Source organism: Gallinula chloropus (assembly GCF_964237585.1).
Source record: "Gallinula chloropus genome assembly, chromosome: 6".
In the NCBI taxonomy this organism is placed as follows: domain Eukaryota; kingdom Metazoa; phylum Chordata; class Aves; order Gruiformes; family Rallidae; genus Gallinula; species Gallinula chloropus.
This window is the reverse complement of record NC_140091.1, coordinates 15,464,161-15,487,477: the sequence shown is the minus strand read 5'-3', so window position 1 is coordinate 15,487,477 and position 23,317 is coordinate 15,464,161. Positions and strand designations below refer to the sequence as shown.

At 41.0% G+C, this 23,317-nt stretch overlaps 1 protein-coding gene across 1 annotated transcript; it reads left to right on the top strand.

The window, feature by feature from the left end:
- Positions 1-1,526: 1,526 nt before the first annotated feature.
- Positions 1,527-23,041, top strand: LOC311193156 (vitellogenin-2-like; the record flags this gene model as incomplete). The annotated part of the gene is made up of 35 exons (XM_084265881.1): positions 1,527-1,596; positions 1,711-1,731; positions 1,837-1,988; positions 3,425-3,676; positions 4,223-4,384; positions 4,472-4,620; positions 5,139-5,289; positions 5,404-5,561; positions 5,651-5,816; positions 6,706-6,831; positions 7,165-7,383; positions 7,666-7,883; positions 8,035-8,132; positions 8,431-8,555; positions 8,666-8,767; positions 9,232-9,351; positions 9,438-9,627; positions 11,290-11,383; positions 11,497-11,682; positions 12,147-12,291; positions 12,400-12,622; positions 12,710-12,885; positions 13,295-14,011; positions 14,441-14,491; positions 15,231-15,320; positions 16,375-16,587; positions 16,677-16,819; positions 17,207-17,345; positions 17,854-17,989; positions 18,258-18,444; positions 18,773-18,864; positions 19,659-19,756; positions 20,407-20,566; positions 21,913-22,074; positions 22,923-23,041. 35 exons carry the CDS (start codon positions 1,527-1,529, stop codon positions 23,039-23,041), a joined length of 5,610 nt encoding a protein of 1,869 aa, XP_084122007.1.
- Positions 23,042-23,317: the final 276 nt, after the last annotated feature.

The following is a 23,317-nucleotide window of genomic DNA, read 5'->3' as shown; positions in this document are numbered from 1 at the left end:
TGTCTGTTAGATCTTTCCCCCAAAAGAAAGCAGCTTTCTGTAGTCTGCTGGTTGGCAGTTCCCAAAATAGAAGATGCACAGACCCAGGTGGCTTTACAGCCCAGAAGGAATCTGTTGGGAAAAGTCAAGATTTGTGAGAGCGACAGCCCAAGAAAAGCAGTTGCTAGTGTCAGGCTGTAGGAACTGCTGGAATGTAAAATGAATGTTCATTTGTGGTTAAATGAATAAATGTTCAAATAGCTTTTGCCACAAATTGTGCTCCTATGTTTAATCTTATAACCACAGATAATGTGGAAACAGAAATGAAGTGGCTAAATAACCACTATGTCACAAATGTTAAATTAGAGTTGGATTCACACTTTTTGTGTGACTGAAGCCCAGAGTTTATTGCATTGCCCGAAGTTACCCATCCAGAAATACCTTGCAACTCATAAACCCCTGTGCTTTTTTTTTTTGCCTGATTTTGTTGATCCAACTGCCAGCCAGCTCATTTGGGAGGACTGTGCAACTTTTTGGGGGCACGATTGACCAGAACTCATTCCTCTCTTTCTATAGTTATCAATCTACTATCATACTTAAAAGGGGCAGGTGTGATTTGCACATCTCCACTTGCCTCCATGCCCCTGAAGTTTCCAGAATGGACCACTCAGTGGATGTATTCCTGGGCTGCCGACGTAAATGGGTGATGAAGCTGGCTGCAAGCCTGTGTCGGTTCAGGTACTTGGCTGCATGTTGTATTTGGCTCCTTAGGAAATGCAAAAGTTCTAGCTGACCTGCACTCCTGTTCCCCCTGCTTTACCGCTAAGAGTCTCTGTGGGTTTTAATTGTTCACTTTCAGCTGTCATTTACCTTGGAAGATAAAATATTTACAGATTGCTTATGAAATCTTTGTTAATATAAAAAAATATTCCTGGTCAGTGTGACCGAAGCTGAAAGGACACACTGATCTTCTGTTTTATTTGAATAAATACATATTTTACACATGTATGGTATGTTAAATGTGCTTTGGTGCACATATGATAGAAGATAAGCAAGGGTTTATTGTATTTCTCTTCTCATGTTTACAGGGGTGGCTGAAAACCAGCTCTGAGGGAAGAGAAACAATGCTGGTAGCATGTGTGACACTGACTCTGTTAATTGGGCCACTATCAGTTCGATAACAGTTTGGCTCAGATGCCAGGTCAGCATAACCTGGGTAAAATCAACCTCATCTGTGGCAGGACCGTATGCCAGCAGCCAGCCATGACACAACATAAGAAATTAAGTAATATGTTTATTGTAAAATTCATCGTAAATGGTCTCATAAAAATGTTTAGTAGGGTAACTAGGAAGTTTTAAACCATCCAGCAACGGGCTTCTAGGAGAAAATCAGTGAGGTGCCAAGGTGTGACTTGATTTCCATTATTCCATCTGAAGAGAAAGTATTATTGCAAAAAGGGAAGTGTTTACATAAACTGATAACAAACTTGAGAATTCAGCAGAACACAGCCACGTGTTCCTGGGCTTCCTTCCATAAAAGTCTCACCATGTCCAGTAGAGCCCCATTCACCTTCACTATGAGGGGAATCATACTCACACTAGCGCTCACCCTTGTAGGTAAGCCTATGTATCCCTTTTTCATCTCTCTTTCCCCAAATTTCCTGACGTTCAGCAGCAACAGTAGAATCTAGACTGAACATCACTCATGGGGATTTCAATCTCTTTTTGCAGGTAGCCAGAAGTTTGACATTGGTAAGTAAATGTCCCTGTATAAACTTATTTTGATTACATTGTTGAAATACCTATTTATTAGAAGATACTTGTGAGTATTGTGAAAATGGCTACTATTCCCCACAGACCCTGGATTCGGTAGCAGAAGGAGCCACTTGTACAGCTATGAAGGCTGGGTCTTGAACGGGCTTCAAGAAAAGAGCTTAGCCAAAGCCGGCGTGCGCTTGAGCTGCAAACTCGAGATCAGTGGGCTGTCGGAGAACACCTACCTCCTCAAGGTATGTGTTGCCTTCCAAATGTGCTGTGCCAGGACAACCTGTAAATCAGAGTCTTAACTGCATCTGGCTAACCTGTGGTTTAGGAAACGTGGCTGGAGACTTAGCACTGCTGGGGTCAGAGAATGACCTGCTAGGTAAGGTTTCAGAAGCGGCAAGTGATATGGCACCCAGGCACTTATGGTGTTTGTTGTGGAAATTGTTTGTAGTGGATGTTCTTCATGGTTTCTGTTGGAAACAGAGGTGCCAAAATCAGGAGTTCTGTTAGAAAATGGTTATTTCCACCTCAGGGCACTCAAGCCCACTCTAAGATTTGATTCTACTCTCCCTTCTGTGGGAAGCCAGGACTTCACTACGTAAAATCATTGCCGTGCAGGCGATTAATAAATGTAGAATTAAAAAGTGATTAAAACTAAAGATAGAAAGTGATAAGTGATAAAAGAAAGACTAAAAAATGAGTGGCATCAAAAAGGAGTGTATGATAAAATTTAGTGTTTGGCTAATGCAGTAAAGGTCTGTACATGTGAAATCATCCCTCTGCCAACATCAATAAACACAGGGCCTGACCCATCTGAAATAAATATGTTTCAGAAAAATATTTCTTGTCTGTTAATTTAGTTACAAATCTGAGCTTCTCTTTTGGGCACCAAGGTCAGAGACGGAGCCCTTACTGGCTGCAGCTGAGTTGTAGGTTGTCTTCCATTGATGAGGGCAAGATGTCAAAATGATGGGCTAGGAACTGTAGCCTTCATCCTGGAACACATCAGGCTGTGCTCCAAGGCACCTAAACTGGCAGTAACTTTGCCAGAATTATGGAAATTGCTTCTGGTTTACACTGTGTTTCATTGTGGAGGAAAAGAATAAGGTTTATGAATACATTGTCCATTATTAAAATGAACAATGTCCATTATTTTTAAAATGGTTGATTTAAGCAATTCAGAAATATGCATGAAATATAGCAACTAATTTAGTAAAAGTAAAAATTTTGGAAGGGAATGAGTTAAAATGGAATACTCTCAAACTCTATTTTTTTTACATTTAGAACGATGCAAACTTTTTAAAATATAAATTTCACCTAAAGCAGAATATTTATTTTAATGCTGAAAACACAGGGGAAATATCATTGAAAATTTTTATTACGTTTCTGAATTAGCCTTACTCCCTGTAGAGTTAATGTAAGTTTAAAATGCCCCTGGGAGATAATAGTGGTATGTTAACTGCTTCTGTAAGATAAAGTAACGCTGCTGAGCCCACGGGGTTTATACTGGTTTTACCGCAGTGTAAGCAGGAGACAAAAGAATAAACTGCTACGGATTTCTAAGCCTATGTTTGCGGGGAAATCTTATTGAACCAGTGATTATGTTAACTTCTTCCAATCTGTTTGCATGCATAGTATCACAGTAATTTTATTCACGTGTCTTGTCTTAATTTCCTCCCAGATCCGCTCTCCACAAGTCGAGGAATACAATGGCATCTGGCCCAGGGACCCATTTACTCGGTCTTCCAAAATCACCCAGATGGTTTCCTCGTGTTTTGCCCGGCCCTTCAAGTTTGAATACAGTAGTGGAAGGATTGGAAACATTTATGGCCCAGAAGACTGCCCCGATACATGCATCAATGTAGTGAGAGGAATACTGAACATGATGCAGATAACCATTAAAAAGTCACAGAACGTGTATGAATTGCAAGAGGTTTGTTTTGCCTTTCTAAAACTACTTCATTGTAAGGTCGTGTCCTCTTTAGGTGCTCTTGCTGCAAGTTCCTCTTCATTTGTATCTGCTTTCAAACATTCATCATCACAAAAAGCCAGTTTGCATTCATACAGAAGAAAGCATGCACTTACATACTGAACAAACCGTCTGTGGTGGATATTTTTATAGCTGTCTGTAAGATTTTAACCCTTTAAAGGAAAAAAACGTTATTAGCTATGAATGTATCCGTTCTATGGCTTCCCCAGTACAGCTACTAGATCCATTCTGTTTGTTCATTGTTGATATCATTCAATTACTTCTTAATTTTAAATTCCATCCCTAAGTACTGTTCATGTCTATTTCTTAGTTCAATAAGATTAATTTGGTGTGATGGCAACATTTTTAAAAAACATGGTGAAGACTGCTCAGTAGGTCGACCTACTTACCCTCCTACTGCTCCTTCAGAATCTGTTCAGTAAAACAGCTTCTCAGGCAGTGAAATCCTGGTATGGTTGGGAAGTCTCACTATCTTTATTGATCTGCCAGGCTGGAATTGGAGGTGTTTGCCATACGAGGTACGTCATCCAGGAAGACAGGAAGAACAGCCGACTCTCTGTTACCAAAACTGTAGACCAAAATAATTGCCAGGAAAAAGTGACAAAGAGTGTTGGGATGGCTTATATCTATCCTTGTCCTGTTGACATGATGGTACGTAAGACGCAGGAAGATTTTCCTAGTTAGAAGCACATCAGTTCTGTTCCAAATCACTTTTTGGATGTCTCTGTCTTCCTTCAGAAAGAGAGGCTTGTGAAAGGGACCACAGCTTTCTCCTACAAACTGAAGCAGTCGGACAGTGGTACCCTGATTACAGAAGTGACGTCGCAGCAGGTGTATCAGATCTCACCATTGAGTGAACCTACCGGGGTTGCTGTCATGGAAGCAAGGTAGGGGGTGATGTCTTGAAAAGCCAGAATCAAAACTCAGTAGGGACGTGGGCTTGCTTCACAAAGTGAGAATAATTATGGATTCTGACAGTCTCTTTCCCCCTCAGTTGAAGTGAAATGAGAATTGAACTCCACAGCAGTATGGGTAAAGTTTTGAGTACTCATACCTGGGTTTTCCATGTTCCTAACAATTAAGTGAACCGTTCTTTGTATTCTGCTGAGCTTGGCACTACAATTACATGGAAGAAAACGGAAAAAGCTCTTTTGCTTACTTATACCATAAGAATGCAACTTTACTACTCTGTCCTGGAAAAGGGCTAAGTTATAGTGTAGTGCCGGGAGGAAGATGGTACACATAGAAATAAGATCATTGATTACACTGAGTGGGTAGCTCTCATCCAGAAGACAGTGGCTTAGCTCCTCAGAATCGAGGAACTTGAATACTATTCTGTTCCAATTAGAAGGCTTTATCCATTAGCAGATAATAACAATCACCCATGGCATTCGTCTCTTGACAGACAACAGCTCACCTTGCTTGAAGTGCGAAGCGAGCGGAGCAGTGCCCCGGACATTTCCATGCAGAGCTACGGAGGCCTTCGTTACCACTTCCCATCCGCGTCACCACAGATGCCGCTGCAGCTAATCAAGACGAAAAACCCTGAGCAGCGGGTAATGGCCTTTCTAGGTGTTCAAAGGGCTTTCCTAATAAAAAAATTAACAGTAATGATCGTAAATTCCAGAGGATTTAATTATGTATGCCCTCTCTCTCGTGTTTCGTAACAGATTGCAGAAACACTGCAACACATAGTCCTGAATAACCAACAGGATTTCCACGATGATGTGCCATACAGGTTCTCGGAGCTTGTCCAGCTCTGCCGGATAGCAAGTGCTGACACTCTCGAGTCCATATGGAGACAATTTTCAGATAAACCCCGTTACAGGTATTCATTGTATCAACTTGTAGGTATCTTCATGATGCTTTGAGAATTTGGAGCTAAAATTAAGGATTTTCTTTTTAACCTGCTTGCAGGCGATGGCTGCTGAGTGCAGTTTCTGTGGCAGGCACCACTGAAACACTGAAATTCATTAAGACCAGAATTCGCAGTGATGACCTTAACTACATTCAGACTCTCCTAACTGTTTCTTTCGCTCTCCATTTCACGAAAGCTGATGAACAAACTGTTCCAGTAGCAGCAGTGAGTAAATCAGGAGGATCTTTCCTATTTGATAGCAGAAGGAATGATAATTGGTGACAACTTTTGATTATGAAGTGTATTACAGACTGGATTCTCCTCTCATGTTTTACCAGTTTTGTGCAAATGTTTAACCATTAATTTCTTTTGGAATTACATATATGAGAGGACACACAGTTCCATGTCTTCCTTTTGCCACATGAATATAAAATCCCTTTTCCCATAAAAACTTCTAAGATGCCCATTTTAGTTTGCTGGGATCACATGTCATACTTTCTCCAGACAAAACTTTGTGTACTTTTTCATCTTTTACTTCTGAAACAAATGATGATCTGTGTGTTGTATCATTTGAATAGCTATTTTGATGGCAAATTGTTCTACAAATCAATCGCAAACTATTCCTGCAGACTGGAAAGTGCAGACTGGAAAGTGCATTAGTGCAAACTTCAGATATTTTGATGTTATAGCACATCGTTTATTCTGAACCTGATTTTCCCATCTCTAGTCAATAACATTCTTCTCAAATAGGAAAAAAGGATGCAATGTGAGAATGCATCATTAACATACTTGTGTTACACACTGTTCTAAGGATTCCATCTATAGATTGATACTTAGACATGATCTTTGAGTATTATGCTCAGTTGAGGAAAATAAAATTGGTGCTATGTAATCTGATAAAAATGCAGATTTTTAATGAAACTAGTGGGAATTAAACTAAGTGTAGTTTGCAAATAAAACGTCTACAGTCTGATTTAATTTGGTTGTAAGCAATAATCATTCTGAAATTGCTTCTCCCCCAGATAAGCTCTGATGAATTCCCTGCTCTGAAAGCTGTAAAGCATTCTATTGAATGCCAAATTAAATATATTTTTTCCCACTTTTTTCCCCCCAGGATTTAATGACCAGTTCTCGAATCCAGAAAAGTCCTGTGCTTCAGCAAGTTGCCTGCTTGGGATACAGTTCTGTGGTCAATAGATACTGTTCTCAGACTTCAGCTTGTCCTAAAGAAGCTCTTCAGGTGCGTGGATTTTTCTCAGGTTGTTTTTAGTAGCTTAGAGAGCATTACATTGGCTTAATTCATTTAAGATACAGTATAAAACTGGCAATTTGACTTGCAAATACAAATAGGTCTTCTCCAGAACTAAGGCAATGAATCATTGTACTAATATCGATATTCTCTTCATTGTTAAAAACACAATTTTCACACTGTAAGGAAAAGTCCTGAGAGAAGCCATCACTGCATTATTTTATTAAAACCAGTTGCTTTATTGTGATAGGCTTTTCAGTAAGGGGAAAACTGTGGACAACCTATATACTAGGACAAAAAGACTGAATTGTGCTTTGCCTCTAGCCCATCCATGACCTGGCAGATGAAGCAATCAGCAAGGGTCGTGAAGACAAAATGAAATTAGCTCTGAAGTGTATTGGTAACATGGGAGAACCTGCCAGCATCAAGCGCATCCTCAAGTTCCTTCCCATATCTTCATCCGGTGCTTCTGATATCCCCATCCATGTTCAGATAGATGCTGTAACAGCCTTGAGAAAAATAGCTTGGAAGGACTCCAAAACAGTAAGTAGGATCTGTCAGGGATTTCTTTACTTAGAAAATCAGAGAACATGCACTGTAAGGGTAATGAGGGTATCTGTGTAAGGGTAAGGGTATCTGTAAAGGTAATGAGGGAACTGTTTGGCATCGTGTCTGTGGTTTCAGTGTGTTTAGAAAAAGAAAAAAAAAGGAGTATTTTTTCAGAATAACAGTAATATTAAGTTATTTCTTCTGAAGTTGTCGACTGATCTTTGAATGTCAGTAATGCAAAAAGCTATTTCCAGACACTTTGTTTCCTCTCTGCAGGTGCAGGGATATCTCATCCAGATCCTTGCTGACCAGTCCCTTGCCCCTGAAGTGCGAATGATGGCTTGTGTTGTTATCTTTGAGACAAGGCCTGCCCTGCCTTTAATAACAACGATAGCTAATGTGGCAACGAAGGAGAGCAATTTGCAAGTGGCCAGTTTTGTGTACTCCCACATGAAAGCTTTGTCCAAGAGCAGATTGCCATACCTGTACAACATGTAAGTGGAGACAGAAACAAAGTGAGCGATCTGCAAAACATCAGTCCTTGGGAGAGAGCACTGCATGTGCTGACAAACTGAGTTCAGTTTATATTCTGATGGGGTGCAGCTTATTTCCAGATGTTATTATTACCTTTCTCATTTTGTTTAGATCTTCAGCTTGCAATATCGCCCTTAAGATGCTGGCCCCCAAATTGGACAGGCTGAGCTATCGGTATAGCAAGGTCGTGAGTTTTGGTGGTTATTTTGGTGAGTAAAAGTGTTTCAATGACTGGGAAACTTTCCTTTCAGACATCCATTCTTAAGAAACACAGAGTTCTTTGGACAAGGACAGCATTCTGCATTTCAGTAAGAAACAGAACTAAATGTGACAGTCACCTCTTTAAAAGTGCATGAATGGCCATTTCTTAATTTGGGCCTGAACAGTTAAAAGTTATGTAATGATACATCTTAGAGTTGGCAGTGGGAAAAGCTGCAGAAACATGATCTTGAATGATAAGCGGAATGGTTAGAAAAAAGATGTGTCTCTTGTTTACTTGTGCCATAGATAACTATAAAGTTGGTGCTGTCGGAGATGTCTTTGTTATGAACAGCCCAGGGACAATGTTCCCTTCAGCAATCATTTCCAAGCTGATGGCATACTTTTCAGGATCAGTGGCTGATTTGGCGGAGGTAAATATTTACCTAAGTCAATAATAAAGCACATCAAAACTAAAATTGAACACAAAGTTTTGTCTCCATAATTGTGATTCAGACTCCTCCTTCTCATGCTCTTTTTGTAGGTTGGTGTCCACGTGGAAGGCCTCACAGATGTCATCATGAAACGAAATATCCCATTTGCTGAATATCCTGCATACAAAAAGATAAAGGAGATTGGAAAAGCTGTAGGTATTTTCAGTAATGCAATGTGTGGGTTATACAAAGGGGTTTTTAGTGATGCTTCCTCTGCTAGTCTCAGAAGATAACCATCCATCTAGCTGTCTGCTTGAGAGATTGCAGGGAACATCACTCCTGCAATGGCTGCAACAGCTCCTGCAAATTCTCACTCTGGCCCTACCTCCTCCCCAACTCGTGTTTGGCTGCAGAAGGGGAGGGGGCAGGCAGGCATTGCAGCACCATGAGTCTCAAGCCGATCAGGCTTCCTCCTCCCTACCTTCATTTGCCTCACTTAGTTTACAAGGATATGGCTTTGCCTTGAAAAGTGATTTGTTGCTGTGCTTTCAAAGGGGGTGTAGTGTGCCTAATGGCCGACCCCTTCTGTGTAAATGTGATTGCATCAGGATACAAAACACTGGGGAATTAGGTGTTACAGTGAGGAAATTTGCTTGTTTCTTTATCTGTTCCCCAGCTCCTGGGATGGAAGGAGCTGCCAACAGAAGCTCCCTTGGTATCAGCCTACTTGAAACTATTTGGCCAAGAGCTGGCCTATGTCAACATCAACAAGGAAGTCTTGCACCAGGTTCTGAAGGTACTGGGGACCCTTACTTTTCTATGCAAGGTTTGACACCACTGTACTTTCATATGCCAACCTCTTGGATGTCTGTTTTACTGCAGACTGTGCTAGAACCTGCTGACAGGAGCACAGTGATGAAGAGAATCACCAGCCAAATCCGCAATGGCATTGCTGGACAATGGACACAGCCAGTGTGGATGGGAGAGCTGCGATACATCGTTCCTACCTGCACTGGCCTGCCGCTGGAGTACGGGTCATACACAACAGCTCTGGCACGTGCAGCTGTCAACAGTAAGTTGGGGAGTTTGAGGCGATCTGTGTCAGCTCTGAGGGTGGGATGAGAGGGACAGGCTGAGAGGCACTGAAGAAAGAAGTAGAAAACCAGGAATTTAGAAAAAGAATTTTTGTAGTGGAGGGAACCTAATGAAGGTGTTTGAGAAGCTGGATGCAGTTGATTTCTGCTTCATCTTCGAATGGATTGAAGACATGTGAGGTGAGAAGAGAACCTAGGAAACCTAAGAGAGAAAGGTCAAAGCATCCAAAGCCAGAAAAAACAGGAGTTGCATAGGGAGCTGACTGCAGACATGGGCAGAAGTGGTGGTGGCTCCTGGAGATGCACACAGAAGCTGGGCAGGGTTCAGTAGCTAATTAAACAAAGAAGAAAATGGAACACAATCAAAAGGGAGGGGGGTTTGTTGAAAAGAGACAGAGACTTCTGTTTTAAAAGAATAAAGTACAAACTCCTATCTACAAGTTCATTCAGTGATCATACTGCTTGTTGTCAGGAGACTTTCAATTTAAGCAAATCTGACCCTTGTTTTTGCTGACACTGCGTAAGGAATGAAGAGTGAACTACATGTATTTATGCTCTTCATTGCATGGAAGTTTCATACGTCCCCACTCTTCATTGCTCTTCATTTTTGCTTTGTTAGTTTGTTTTAATGATGCCTGCTAACCCCTGCCACCTGATTTGTGTGTGGTTTTAATCTTTTCTTTAAAATAACATCCTTGTAGACAAGTTGGGGAAGTATGGATTGAATGATGGGCTGCAGAGTGAAGGCTATCTGGACTGCTGATCTCCAAGAGTAGTCTGCAGATATAAGTCAAATTGGTGGATTGTTATGACACTGTTCTTCCATTGTTAGCACTTGTTCATCTTTTAACAATCTGAATTTTGGAGAAGGCAGCACCCTTAGCAAATCTGGGTCAATGATGATATTGCATTGGTGGGAGCAGTCACTACACTGCACAAGGTCAGGCTGCTGCCCTGAGGGACTCTGACAGGCTGAAGGGGATGTTCTGATGGAAGTGTGATGAAATTTGACAAAGGAAATGCAAAGCTCTTCACCTGGGATGGAGTATCCAATGCAAGTGTTATAGGCTGGGCCTTCCCGTACAGCAAAAGGCTGGAGGACAAGCTGGTGTAGTGAATCAGCAGTGTGCTCTTGTGGTGATGAAAGCCAACTGCATCGTTGGCTGCAACAGCAGAGCAGAGGCAGAAGTTATTTCCACCCCTCCTTAGCACATCTGAAGCTGCATCTGGTTTTTGGTCTGCAGTATGATAAAAGATATTCATGCTTGATGTAAGGAAAGATTGGAGAGCCAGGCCTGTTTAGCCTGGTTGCCCACCTTTCTTTCACTCTGTCTTTTGACACTTCACATTTCTGACATGTAATGTTATACTATTAAAAAACTTTCAATTTGGGCCAACTCTTTGTTTTCTTACTATATTTTAATTTTAATTTTCAATGTGCTGCATCAGAACAAGCTTCCTGTGTATTTTCAGTATTTTTCAGACTGGAAAAGATCTCATGTACCCCAAAGTCTGTCTTGATTTTCAGCCACAGTTGTATTAACAAAAACTTTACCTCTTCCTGAAAACTGTTTCTTGTTTATACCCAAGTCCTTCCTTTTATTTTTACAGCTTTTAAAATCTTGTTCTGTTCTTTGCAGTTGATGGAAAGATGACACCCCCTTTAACTGGAGATTTTAGACCTTCCCAGTTGCTTGAAGCCAGCATGCAGATTCGATCTGACATAAACCCAAGGTATGGCAGGCTTGTGAGGCTTTAGGTATGATGGAGGTCTCTTATGGAAAGGCAGAACTATATGTTTAAAAAAGTGCACTTTTCTTACATCTGACCGCTTCGCTCTGTTTCAGCTTATACATATATATAGTCGCCACGATGGGTGTCAACACGGAGTACTTCCAACATGCTGTTGAAATTCAAGGCAAGGTCCTGGCAAGAGTGCCAATGAAGTTTGATGCCAAGATAGACATGAAACTGAAAAATATTAAGATTGAGACAAATCCATGCCAGGAGGAAACTGAGATAGTGGTTGGAAGGTACAGTAGCATTACTTCAGAACACCTTCTGTTGCTGAAACCTTACAAAGTTCAGTAGTCGCTGACTTCTTATGGTGGTCTGTAGAGGCAGGGCGACTTTTCAGTGTGTAGCAGAACCTTTGGGATGAAGAGCAAGGAAGAGAAATCAGGGAGTTAAAAGTAAAAAGTTATGTAAATTATTTAGGAGTTTATTTTAATTTTTTTATTATTTTGTCTGGATTTTTTTATTGTTTTGTTTAAATTTATCCAGATTGTGAATTCTTCCTGTGATATAAGGAACTGATGTTTTTCATGATATCTTATTTGTTGTTAATAATATATGTACTTATAGTTGCATATACAATCCCTGTGTTCAAACAACATATCTCTCTGCTGTCACATGATACTGACGGACATATTTCATTTAATCTAAAGACAAAGGACTGGAATAATTTAACAAATTTTTTTTGTGTATATCTCAACAGACATAAGGCTTTTGCTGTATCAAGAAATATAGCAGAAATAGGAGTTGAAAAGAGGACCTCAATTGTCCCAGAAGATGCTTCATCAAGTATTGTGGAAGAACCTTTCAAGCCATCAGAGAGAGCTTCCAGTGAGGGTTTCACAATGGTAGCCTATTCCTTTCTGTTTGTGCAGTAATACTTACCCACTTGCCTGCAGTTTTACTTTTGCTATGTTACACTCCCAGTGGTATTCACATGCTCATTTCCAATGCAGCAAGGAGCTGACAGCATGCCAAGGAGACACACCTATAGCTCTCAAGAGGATCTTCATCATAGCACAGGAAGAAAAACTCACAAACGAGATATTTGTGTCAAACTGCATCATCTTGGTTGTCAGCTCTGCTTTTCCAGAAGATCCAGAGATGCCAGTTTCCTAAAAAATACGTATTTGCACAGATTCATTGGAGAACATGAAGCTAAAATAGTCTTGATGCCAGGTACAATGTTGCTCACAAGTCTTGCCTTAGGTTTGTTGGTGCTATTTGAAGCAGTATAATCTTCTAATATATGCAATTGGTATGTAGTTCAAACAGATGCTGATATCGACAAAATTCAGGTGGAGATTCAGGCAGGATCCAGAGCAGCTTCCAAAATAATTCATGTGGTAAACTCAGAGTCTGAGGAAGAAGATGAGTCCTCTCCATATGAAGACATTCAAGCTAAACTGAAGAAGATTCTGGGCATTGAAAGTGTATTCAAGGTAAGAGACTTTGAGCATCAGTGGGGGGTGGGGAGGGTGTGTGTGGAATTTTCATATAAGTGAAGCCAAGGGTTTGAAATTCAGTGTGGAAAGCTGACAAGGCACAGCATGGATCGGGCTAGTTTGAAGGATGCCAGTGCCTGGACTGCCAGGCAGTGCTGCATCTGGAGGGACTGATCCTATGGGGAGCATCCAGCTCTGGCTGGTCCTCTGTGCTGGGGTAGATGTCAGCTGGGCAGAGTGGATCTAAGGGAGTTCTGCAGCTTCTGCAGTGCATGATACATGGAAGTTGTTGTTTATTGAAAGGCTGATCTGAGCAGTTTGTCTGACACCCAGAGAAGTTTTGCTTTGTAAATATAGAACCAAATCAATCTCATCTCTTGCATTTCTCTCTCAACTGTTTTCAAAGGTTGCAAACAAAACACGGCACCAGAAGAAACAACCTTCTAAGAAAGGAAAAACTATGCTAACAGAGCTTGAGACAGACCCCAATGCAAAAAATCCCTCCAGTTCATCTTCTGTTGCCTCTTCTTCCTCATCATCTGCTGCTTCTCCTGATGGCAAAAAGGCTGTGGATGAGGATGGGAATGATCAAGTAAAGCAAGTGAGAAACAAGGGTGCAAGCAGCAAGAGTAGCAGCAGCAGCAGCAAGAGCAGCAGCAGCAGCAAGAGCAGCAGCAGCAGCAAGAGCAGCAGTAGCAGCAAGAGCAGCAGTAGCAGCAAGAGCAGCAGTAGCAGCAGTAGCAGCAGCAGTAGCAGCAGCAAGAGAAGCAGCAGCAGTAGTAGCAGCAGCAGTAGCAGCAGCAGCAGTAGTAGCAGCAGGAGTAGCGGCAGCAGCAGCAGGAATAGCGGCAGCAGCAGCAGGAATAGCGGCAGCAGCAGCAGGAGTAGCGGCAGCAGCAGCAGGAGTAGCGGCAGCAGCAGCAGGAGTAGTAGCAGCAGCAGCAAGAGTAGTAGCAGCAGGAGGAAGTCATTGAGTCACCATAGCCATGGGCATCATTCAGGGTCTCTGAATGGCAGCAGTAGCAGCAGCAGTAGCAGCAGCAGCAAGTCATGGAGTCACCATAGCCATGGGCATCATTCAAGACATCTGGAAGATGGCAGCAGCACGTATTCCAAAATATGGGTAACTTTGTCACTGATTTGACTGATGCTGCTAATGTTTGTGAATCATGTTCCTGATGGCAGCTGTCTTTGCATCATCAATCAGGAAATTATGAGTTGACACAGTAAACTTTAGCAGCATAAAACTTACATGCAATCGTTTTCTCAGATGCATCAAAGCATCTCGAAAGTTTCCACAAGTTTGTTGAAACTTTTGGTATAGACAGAGAACAAATTTTTTGACAATTTTGCCAATTCTGTCAATATATATTGCACACTTCTGTCATAATTTTGCAGTAGAAACTTTAATGCTCTATATAAACTACTTCATTATGTGCTTGTGGTATGCAGAACTATCCTTACTTAATTTCAAGTGCTCAGAGTTCAACATAATAGCAGCATTTCTTTTATTCTGAGGCTTTTCATCATCTTGTTTTTATCATTTTCAAAGGGAGATCGTGAGATCTATCAGTATCGCTTTAGATCAGCACATAGACAAGAGGTGAGTTTTTCTTTCCTCGGTAAATTAATTATGGAATCTGACATGAGTCAAATGCAAACCTTAAAGGCAACTTGTTGTCTTTGTTGAGGAAAATTACATTGCTGGTAACATTTAGAACAAGTAATCAACCATGGCAGTTCTTCTGAGTTGTGTGAAGACAGAGAATTATGTTTTTCTTTGTGTTGTACACACGATACAATTTGAGGCTTAGCAAAGTAGATGCAAAGCCTTAGCAAAGCACACTTTGGAGGAACAAAGATCCTACCATCAAGAGCTTGGGTCATTAGACTGGCTTTTATCCCTTGGTTTCTTGGCTTGGAATAATTGTTGACACACACTGGGATTGTGATGCTGACAAACATGGGAGGGTACCTTATTTTATAGTACTTTAGTTCAGTAGAAGAGTCTTACTAGGGTGCGAGCCAGTCAGGAGCAGAGTATTTAATATTCCTCAAAAAGTAAAAATTTCATCTGTGTGTCCATTCAGTTGGTCCATTCAGTGTATCCTCCAGTTGACTGGACCCTTCAAGAAGTAAAATTAATCAATTCTACTCTTTCATATTGAATCAAGAAGCTGATTCAATTTGTCTCACTCTGGTCCATATTGCAAGTTGTTGAGTTGGAACAAAAGGTTGCCAACTCCACATTCTGTAAGAATATTCTGCAGTGCTGCCTAGTACAATTGCTTCATCTATGTTTTAAGTTACCATTCTGATCATGATGTGTTTTCTTCTTGCAGTTCCCAAAAAGGAAAATCCCAGCTGACCAACTCAGGAGTACAGACTCTTCTACCAGATCCAGTCATGCCTCATCTCGAGCTGCTTACAGGGTTAGTTGCATCATTTTTAGGGGGGTTCGGTAGCTTGGAAGAACAGCAGAGTGGCTGGGCACTTGCAGTAATTGTACAGCTAGGATAATGGGAAGAGAGAAATGCCAACCTCTTGAGTCTCAGGTATTAATCAAGAGCAAGACACACTTTCCTCTGAAGTGAGGTAAAGATACTTCCTACTTGAACCATGACCTCATGGCAGTCCCATCCAACAGATGCCTGCAGAGATTGATCTTGTGACCTCTGCAACCAGGAGAGAAGTTGAGGTCCTGCAGTGCCATTGTTGGTGGATGCCGAGGCTAAGAGGAGCCTCATCAGAAAGGTGTGCTCCAGAGGTGACATGTAGCACCTTGGTGCCTCAGCACCACCCAGACTTTTGTGTGCTGGCTTGCTCTCTGGAGCAAGTGATAGTGAAATCTAACGATGGAATGAAGAAGTTGCAGGTCATAGTGCGCTTAAGGCACTGCTGTCAAGGGAGTGTGGGTCTTGATGTTGAAGACAATGTCGTGGATTGTATGTTGTGCCAGAGTGCTGTGCAAATGCAAAACTTGTCTCACAGCTCACACCTGAAGTGTGAGGTGAAAGCCAACAGACAAGCCAAATAGACAGGTGGACACTAACTGGAGGATGTTCTTGTTGTGAGAATGAGTGATGAGTATAACTGAGAGCTGATGGTGTTAGTCAAACTGAACCATTTTTATTCACAGGCAATTATGTGGGTATTAGCAATGAAGCCCAAGTCACATAGTCATTACTGTATCCTAATGAGATGAATATTTCCATAGTATCAAGTGCATCCTGGAAGGATACGTACCTGTCAGGAAATGGAACAAATTTTGGCCTATATAAAATACAGTGATAAAATCTTTCTGTGCCTACTGAAGCATGTGCACATTAGACACACACATGAGAGTTTATAGGCCCATATATATGGGTGGTGTATGTATGCAGTTCAGTTGTTTATTTTCCATTTATCCATCTAGGTCTTGCATCTAAAATGTTCCACAGTAACACTTTTATAACGATATTCTTTCCATATTTCCCCCTTTCTTAGCCTAAGTTTTTGGGAGATGTTAAAACACCAGTACTAGCTGTTTTTCTTCATGGCATTCGTAATGATAAGAAGATAGGAGGCCTCCAGCTCGTGGTATATGCTGATATTGACTCCATCAGGCCCCGGGTGCAGGTATTTGTGTCAAACCTCACAGATTCAAGCAAGTGGAAGGTCTGTGCTGATGCTTCAGTCCTCAATGCTCACAAGGCAGTGGTAAGACTCAAAAATAATTATATACAGCTGTATGGAGCACTGGAAAAGCACGCTCATTTAAAGACGGACTGTTGTTCTCTCCATTGTAGGCTTACCTGAAATGGGGCCGGAATTGCCACGACTACAAGATTTCAACTGAGTTGGTAACTGGGCGGTTTGCTGCCCACCCTGCTGTACAAGTGAAACTGGAGTGGCATAAAGTTCCTTCAAGTGTCAGATCCATAGGAGATTGGTGAGGTTTTAATCTTTAGTGATGCTCGTTCATGATATTGGCCAACTGAGAAAAATGGACAGCAACTCATTAGGTTCTATTGGTTAAAGTACTGGCTGTTATTTTATTCTCTGATCTGAGTACTGCCTTCAGACATAAAACTGAGGGGGAGATCACAGCTATCCTCTTGTAATGTACAGTAATTCTTTATACTGGACATAATTACCGAAAACAGAGGAACAGGTCTGTCCTGTCACTGAACATTTGGTCAGTAAGATGGGGAGTGATAATGGGGACCTAACTAATGATCCTGAAGAGTCTATGCTACTTATTCACATGTATTGTTGGGAAGTGAGCTGCCTTTTGCTTCTCTATTTCACCAGAGCTTTCTGATTTCAATTTTTGAAGGTTTTACAAGTTTGTCCCTGGGGCTGCGTTTATGCTGGGGTTCTCTGAAAAAATAGACAAGAATCCTTCTCGACAAGCCAGGGTGATCGTGGCTCTAACTTCTCCAAGGACATGTGATGTTGTTATCAAGCTTCCTGATGTAATTATGGCACTTTTTTCTTTTTTTTTCTAGTAGGAAAGTGAGACTGTGTGTTGATTCTGAGAAAGGAAAATTAAGCAAATGTAGTTTTGGATGCATATGTTGAAAACAGCTTTTGTTTATTTTCAACCCTTTAAAATTACATCCAAGAATATTCATAGAATGATTTTGTTCATGGAAAAAGGCAGTGAGGTGGCATAATGGCACGTGTTTCCATCTGTAGTAGCTCCATTGGTGGCCACCTAACCACCTTTGAAGAGGAGTAATTAAATGTCTCCCAAATAATATCTGAATGATGACCTATACCATGAGAGAAAACTGTAAGCGGAAGCAAAAAGCTCATGGACAGTGAGTCAGATGAGTTGTGTTCACATAAAGTCTTTGTCAGCCAAAGGAGAAGAAACTGAAGTCAATTTCTAAACAGGAGAAAAAAACTGACCTCAGCTGTTTCCTGTGACTAGCTGGCATATAGGTGCTTTGAATGTGCTTTTACATTCTCCTTTTTCAGGTGATCCTCTATGAAAAAGCCATGAGGCTTCCCCTGTCACTCCCTGTGGGTCCAAGAATACCAGCTTCAGAGCTGCAGCCTCCCATCTGGAATGTCTTTGCTGAAGCTCCCGCTGCAGTGCTCGAGAATTTGAAAGGTCAGGGTCTAATCTGGTTCAGAAGCATGACATCCTCAGTCTCCCAAACTACTTGAGCACCTTCCGAGTTTTGTGGGAGTATTTGTCTCCAGTTAATTAGGAAATGTGCTGTAATAATGTGAGAATGGTTCAACTGAAATCCATACAAAAATACCACATAGTGAAAAAAATATAAAGCAAGGATAATATAGCACTAAAAATAATATATGCCATTTCATTACTTTCTTTTAATGAAAAGCAAATACTCACTAGCATTTTATTTAACCAGCTTACTGCTCAGTTTCCTACAACAAGATCACAACCTTTAATGGAGTTCAGTTTAACTACACTATGCCAGCAAAGTGCTACCACATCTTGGCTCAGGATTGCAGCCCGGACCTGAAGTTCCTGGTGATGATGAGGAACACTGATGAAGCTGTGAACCTGAAAGCAATCAACATCAAGCTTGGCAGTCAGTAAGTCACTCCTGACAGGTGCTGGGAGCATGAAAGGACTACATGGTCCACCTTTGACACAAGAAGAGATCAGATCCAAGCTGTGCTGCAATGGTTAGCAGCCCATGGGATCTCAACATGTCCCTTATTTACTTTCCATGTATATTGAATGAGATGCTGATGATGTTATCTTGTGTCTTAGGTGACAAGAATACCCCTGATGTAGTTTTAGCAGTTGAAATGTGATTATGCTGTGACCAGTGATGTTTAGTGAGCAGGGAAAAGCCTTTGTCACTGTGTGTGTGTGCATGTGATACGAGCAGGGTATGAACACTCCTCTCCTTAACAGTGAAATTGATATGCGCCCTGCAAACGGACGGGTGAAACTGCTGGTAGATGGGGCTGAAAGTCCAACAACAAATGTTTCATATGTGTCTGCTGGTAAGTGATCACACGTTTTAGGGAAAAGAAAGAAAGAGAGAGAAAAAATCTATCAAAGAGATTTAATCATTTTGTATTCAATAAGTATTTCTACCTTTGGTTGTAAGGTGAATATTTAAGAACATGTATTCTACTTGCTTGCATAGGAGTGTTTAGAAAGACTGATCAGAGTGTGAAACTCGAAGTGCCCAAACTAAGCAGGATGTAACTATGAGGAAGATCCATCCTTTTCTTATACTGCTGCAGCTCCCACTGGAGTTTCCAATCTGAGAAGTCTTTTGATTATACTATAAAATTCACCACATGAGTATATCAATGTTTTTCCCCATTAGATTTTTAGGTATAAATGTAGCTAGCATTCTGAAATCTGCTGAGAGTAAGTATGGAGGCCTGGTAAATAGCCTGCAGTGTTCTTCGTATTTCTTTACTCCACTGTAGGGTAGTCAGGGCCTTGTATAGCCACATAGCTATACAGATATTACAGACAGCTTTATAATAATTTCTAGAACTAAGTTCTAGAATATGTTCATAATCCAAAGAAAAGTAGCCCAGGGGAAAATATATATATGTATGTATATATATGTTGTTATTAAAATTGTTTCCCAACCTATTTTCTATACATGCATATTTCTACATTGTTGTGCTGCGTGTCTTGTTTCTTGAATAGAATGATTGAGGACTTCCAAGAGAGAGAACATTTTAGAATTATGACAGGAGCTCTTTTCTTTCCTAAAGAAGCTAGGTTGAGTCTGTTTCGGTTGGGTTTTGCTTTGACTTATTTTGTTTTCTTCTAGGTGCTTCTCTGTGGATCCAAAGTGAAAAGCAAGGGCTTGTACTTTTCGCCCCAGCTTATGGCATTGACAAATTGTACTTTGATGGATACTCATTCAGGGTATTGTTCTTCCCCCTCATAAGCTTGGGTGTTGAGAAATTTCTGGAGCATTCCCTTGAATCTGTATTTGTGAGTGCCAGAGTAGGGAGTGGCAAAGGCAAATGTGTGCAGCTCTTTGTTTCTGAGCAGGAGATGTGAGAATCTTCCATCAACAAAACCCCTTGTCCCTGCAGTACAGGTGGGAGTTGGGAAGTGGGCCTGTGAGCATGCCCGTGCTGAGCCAGCTCTGCATTTGCAAGAAAAATGAGTTTTCAGCTCCTGTCCACTGCTCTTACAGCTGCATCACTTCTCAAACTGGCAAAAACGCAGCCATTCTTTTGAGATGAACAGATGGGTGCTTTAAAGGCTGCACTGAAAAGAATGTGAAACAGGGAAGCAAGAAATCACTACACTATACTGCATATATCACCTGTACCATGAAAACTTCCATCAGACAACAGCTTCAGCCTATTAATAGTCTCTGATACTAAAAACTTAAGTTGCCAGACTGGCGCAGTAGGTTTTAAAGGCTGCAGCACTGCAGCAGTTTGACATCTGACTGTCAGACCCTTTCAAATACTTAGCAAAGAGATTTTAAAGAAAAAAATCTGCTCCATAGCTTTTTTTTTTTTTAACCTGAAATGGTTTTGATTATTTTTTTCCCCTCAAAGATTCAAGTTGCTCTCTGGATGGCGGGGAAAATGTGTGGAATATGTGGAAAATATGATGCAGAATGTGAACAGGAATATCGGATGCCAAATGGATATCTAGCAAAAGATGCAGTGAGCTTTGGGCATTCTTGGATTTTGGAAGAAAAGCCTTGTACAGGAGGTATGCAAGCTCTGATAAATTTAATATATTACTGTATTTGCATAGAAAAATCTAGATTTTATTTATAGAATTTAAAATCCATAGGAATTTTTAAAAAAACGTATTTTAAAAGGCTTCACTAAGTTATTTTAAGTATAAAAAAACTTAGTTTAGAAAGGAGCAAGAAATTACAAGTCACATAGCACAAGTCATTTGACATTAAATAACCAGGATGAAGCAAAATCTTTGTTTCAGGTTTCAAGTGTTTTAGAAGATCAGAAGAAAAGTAAAAGGATACATTCACACAGAACACTTTGATTTAAGCACAACAGCATTTTCTAGCTGGTATTTGATCATCAAAAATGTCAGATGGGGTTTATTAATTATTTTACCTTGGCTGACCACCTGATTTTTCAACCAGTGCAACCTGTCATGCAAAGCATTCAACTACATGAGCAGTTCCGGGGACTTAATTACATGGTTGAAATCAAAAAGCTGTGTTTTAAGTGTTTCAGTAGATTAGGATCTTATGGTGTGCCCAGTGCTCCCAGCTGAGGTTATGATGCAACAGCACACCACATTGCTGCAAGGAGAAGAGGCACGTTGCCTCTGTAAAGAAGACTTGTATGGGTGGGAAGGACTTCCTTGGTCCCTGGAGATGGCTTCTATGTGTTTAGCTGTACATCAACTGTTAGCGCTGTCTTTGTAAAGAACACTGGGCATCCAACCTGCTTTAGATGGTTATGGAGTCCACCTGTGTGTACACAATGATATTCTAGGGCTTGGTAGTGACCACACGTTGTGTTTCTGTTTAACGTACAGTGGAAATGTCTGGAATTCCATAGACTGGCGCTCATAGGACTGGATTGCAGTCCATTTAGCTTCTCACACACTTGTAGCTGCTTGCACTGGGAATCCAAAACAAGATAAATATTGCTGGCTGGCCATAATGACTTTTGGTCTCTCTTTGCAGCAATTTTGAGTCTGAGTGATGTTGGTAATTGAGTAATTCTTCAGTGATTATTTATATTTTTCAGAAATTAGCCCCCTTTCTTTCCACAGCTGACTATTCACAGCTTTTGAATGTGGGTTTGCAGTTATATTCTGTAAGCCAGTTTACTTTGAAAAGTGTTTATTAGAAGGTGTATCAGACTATGACAACCTATAAATAAGCCAGTTGTATTTGAAATCCACTTATGGTATCTCATTAGCCGATTTGAAAAGTTTATGTCAGGGATGCTACTTCACTTATGATCACAATACAGTTTTCACAGAGGAAGCTTGTTTGCAAGTTGTCAACATTGGCCAATGGGGCAGTCTTGGGAAGACTTTGCACATAAGCATTATCCCCAATGATTGTGTTGCAGCCTGCAAAGTCCGACGCTCGTTTGTGAAGCTTGAGAAGACGGTTCAGCTCGCGGGTGTAGAGTCCAAGTGCTATTCTACAGAGCCCGTGCTGCGCTGTATGAAAGGATGCTCTGCCACCAAGACTACTCCTGTCACCATTGGGTTTCACTGTCTCCCAGCTGGTAAGTCAACAGAAATCCTACTGAATAGGAGCTGCACAAGTCTAAATAGACTGTGCCTTGACTCAGTTGTTCTACTTGAAATGACTGAATAATCCAACATATCCACAGGTAGGGATGGACTTACTGCTGTAAGGACTGAAAATCTTGTCCTGTTTTCATTAATATGTAAACTTTCTTTAGCAAGAGAGATGTGTCTTTGTTGTAACTCTGCAATGTTTTTCATTATACCTAAATGGAACCCCCCTTCATGGTGCTTTGAAATAACGGAGTAAGGGGCAGGGTGACAGTGCAGTCAATGCTGTGATTCAGCTGAAAAACCATATTGTAGCCTGTGAGGATTCAGCCACATCTGATCGTGTGCAGCCCCCTCAGACAGGGACCCCCACTTTGCACATTTTTTGTATATCACTGCCTTTGGGCATGATCCTATTTCACTGGGATGATTCAGGCAGTAGAAGGACAGGTGTGGATGGGATTCCTGCACACAAGCAGTTATGTAGGAGGATGCCTTTTTTAAATAGATGTATTGTAGATTCTAAGAGATTACATTAGAAATAAATTATGCCTGTTTCCCAAGTTTGGTTTTCCTTTAAGATCACAGTATCATCTCCTAAATGTATGATTAATAAAATTCTACAATAAAGCAGTAGTTTTCAAGGTAGAACTGGCTTATTAATTAAGTGAGTTTCCTGGAACATCTCTGCGTGACTTAGACAAGTATAAATATGTAAGTCAGCGAGGAGAAGCCAAGCCTGCTGTAATTAATAACTAGTGCGTGGTAAATTCTGTACCTTGCAAAACTACCTGTGAAGCACTCTGTTTATTTTTCATTCCTTCTTCCCCATCAGATTCGGCTACCAGCCTGACAGACAAGCAGACAAAGTTTGACCAGAAGTCAGAGGATATGCAGGACACTGTCGATGCACACGTAGCGTGTTCTTGTGAGAACGAAGACTGCAGTGCGTGAAGCTGCACATTGCAGTGCAGGAGAAAGCAGAAACACTTTAATGTTTTTATTACGTGGTATAAAAGAACTCATCTTAAGGGATAATAGAGATACTAAATTGTTTAAGAATCTTCCCAAGTAATTTAAAGTATTAAACTTTATTATTGTAGCAACTGTTATGATTGCCCATAAATATCTGATTTCATAATAAATCCATGCATGGAAAAATTGCTGAAGGCTTCCTTACTTCACTGGCTACAGAAAGCGGAGGTCTGTGTTGCCTCTTCTGCCCCCCTG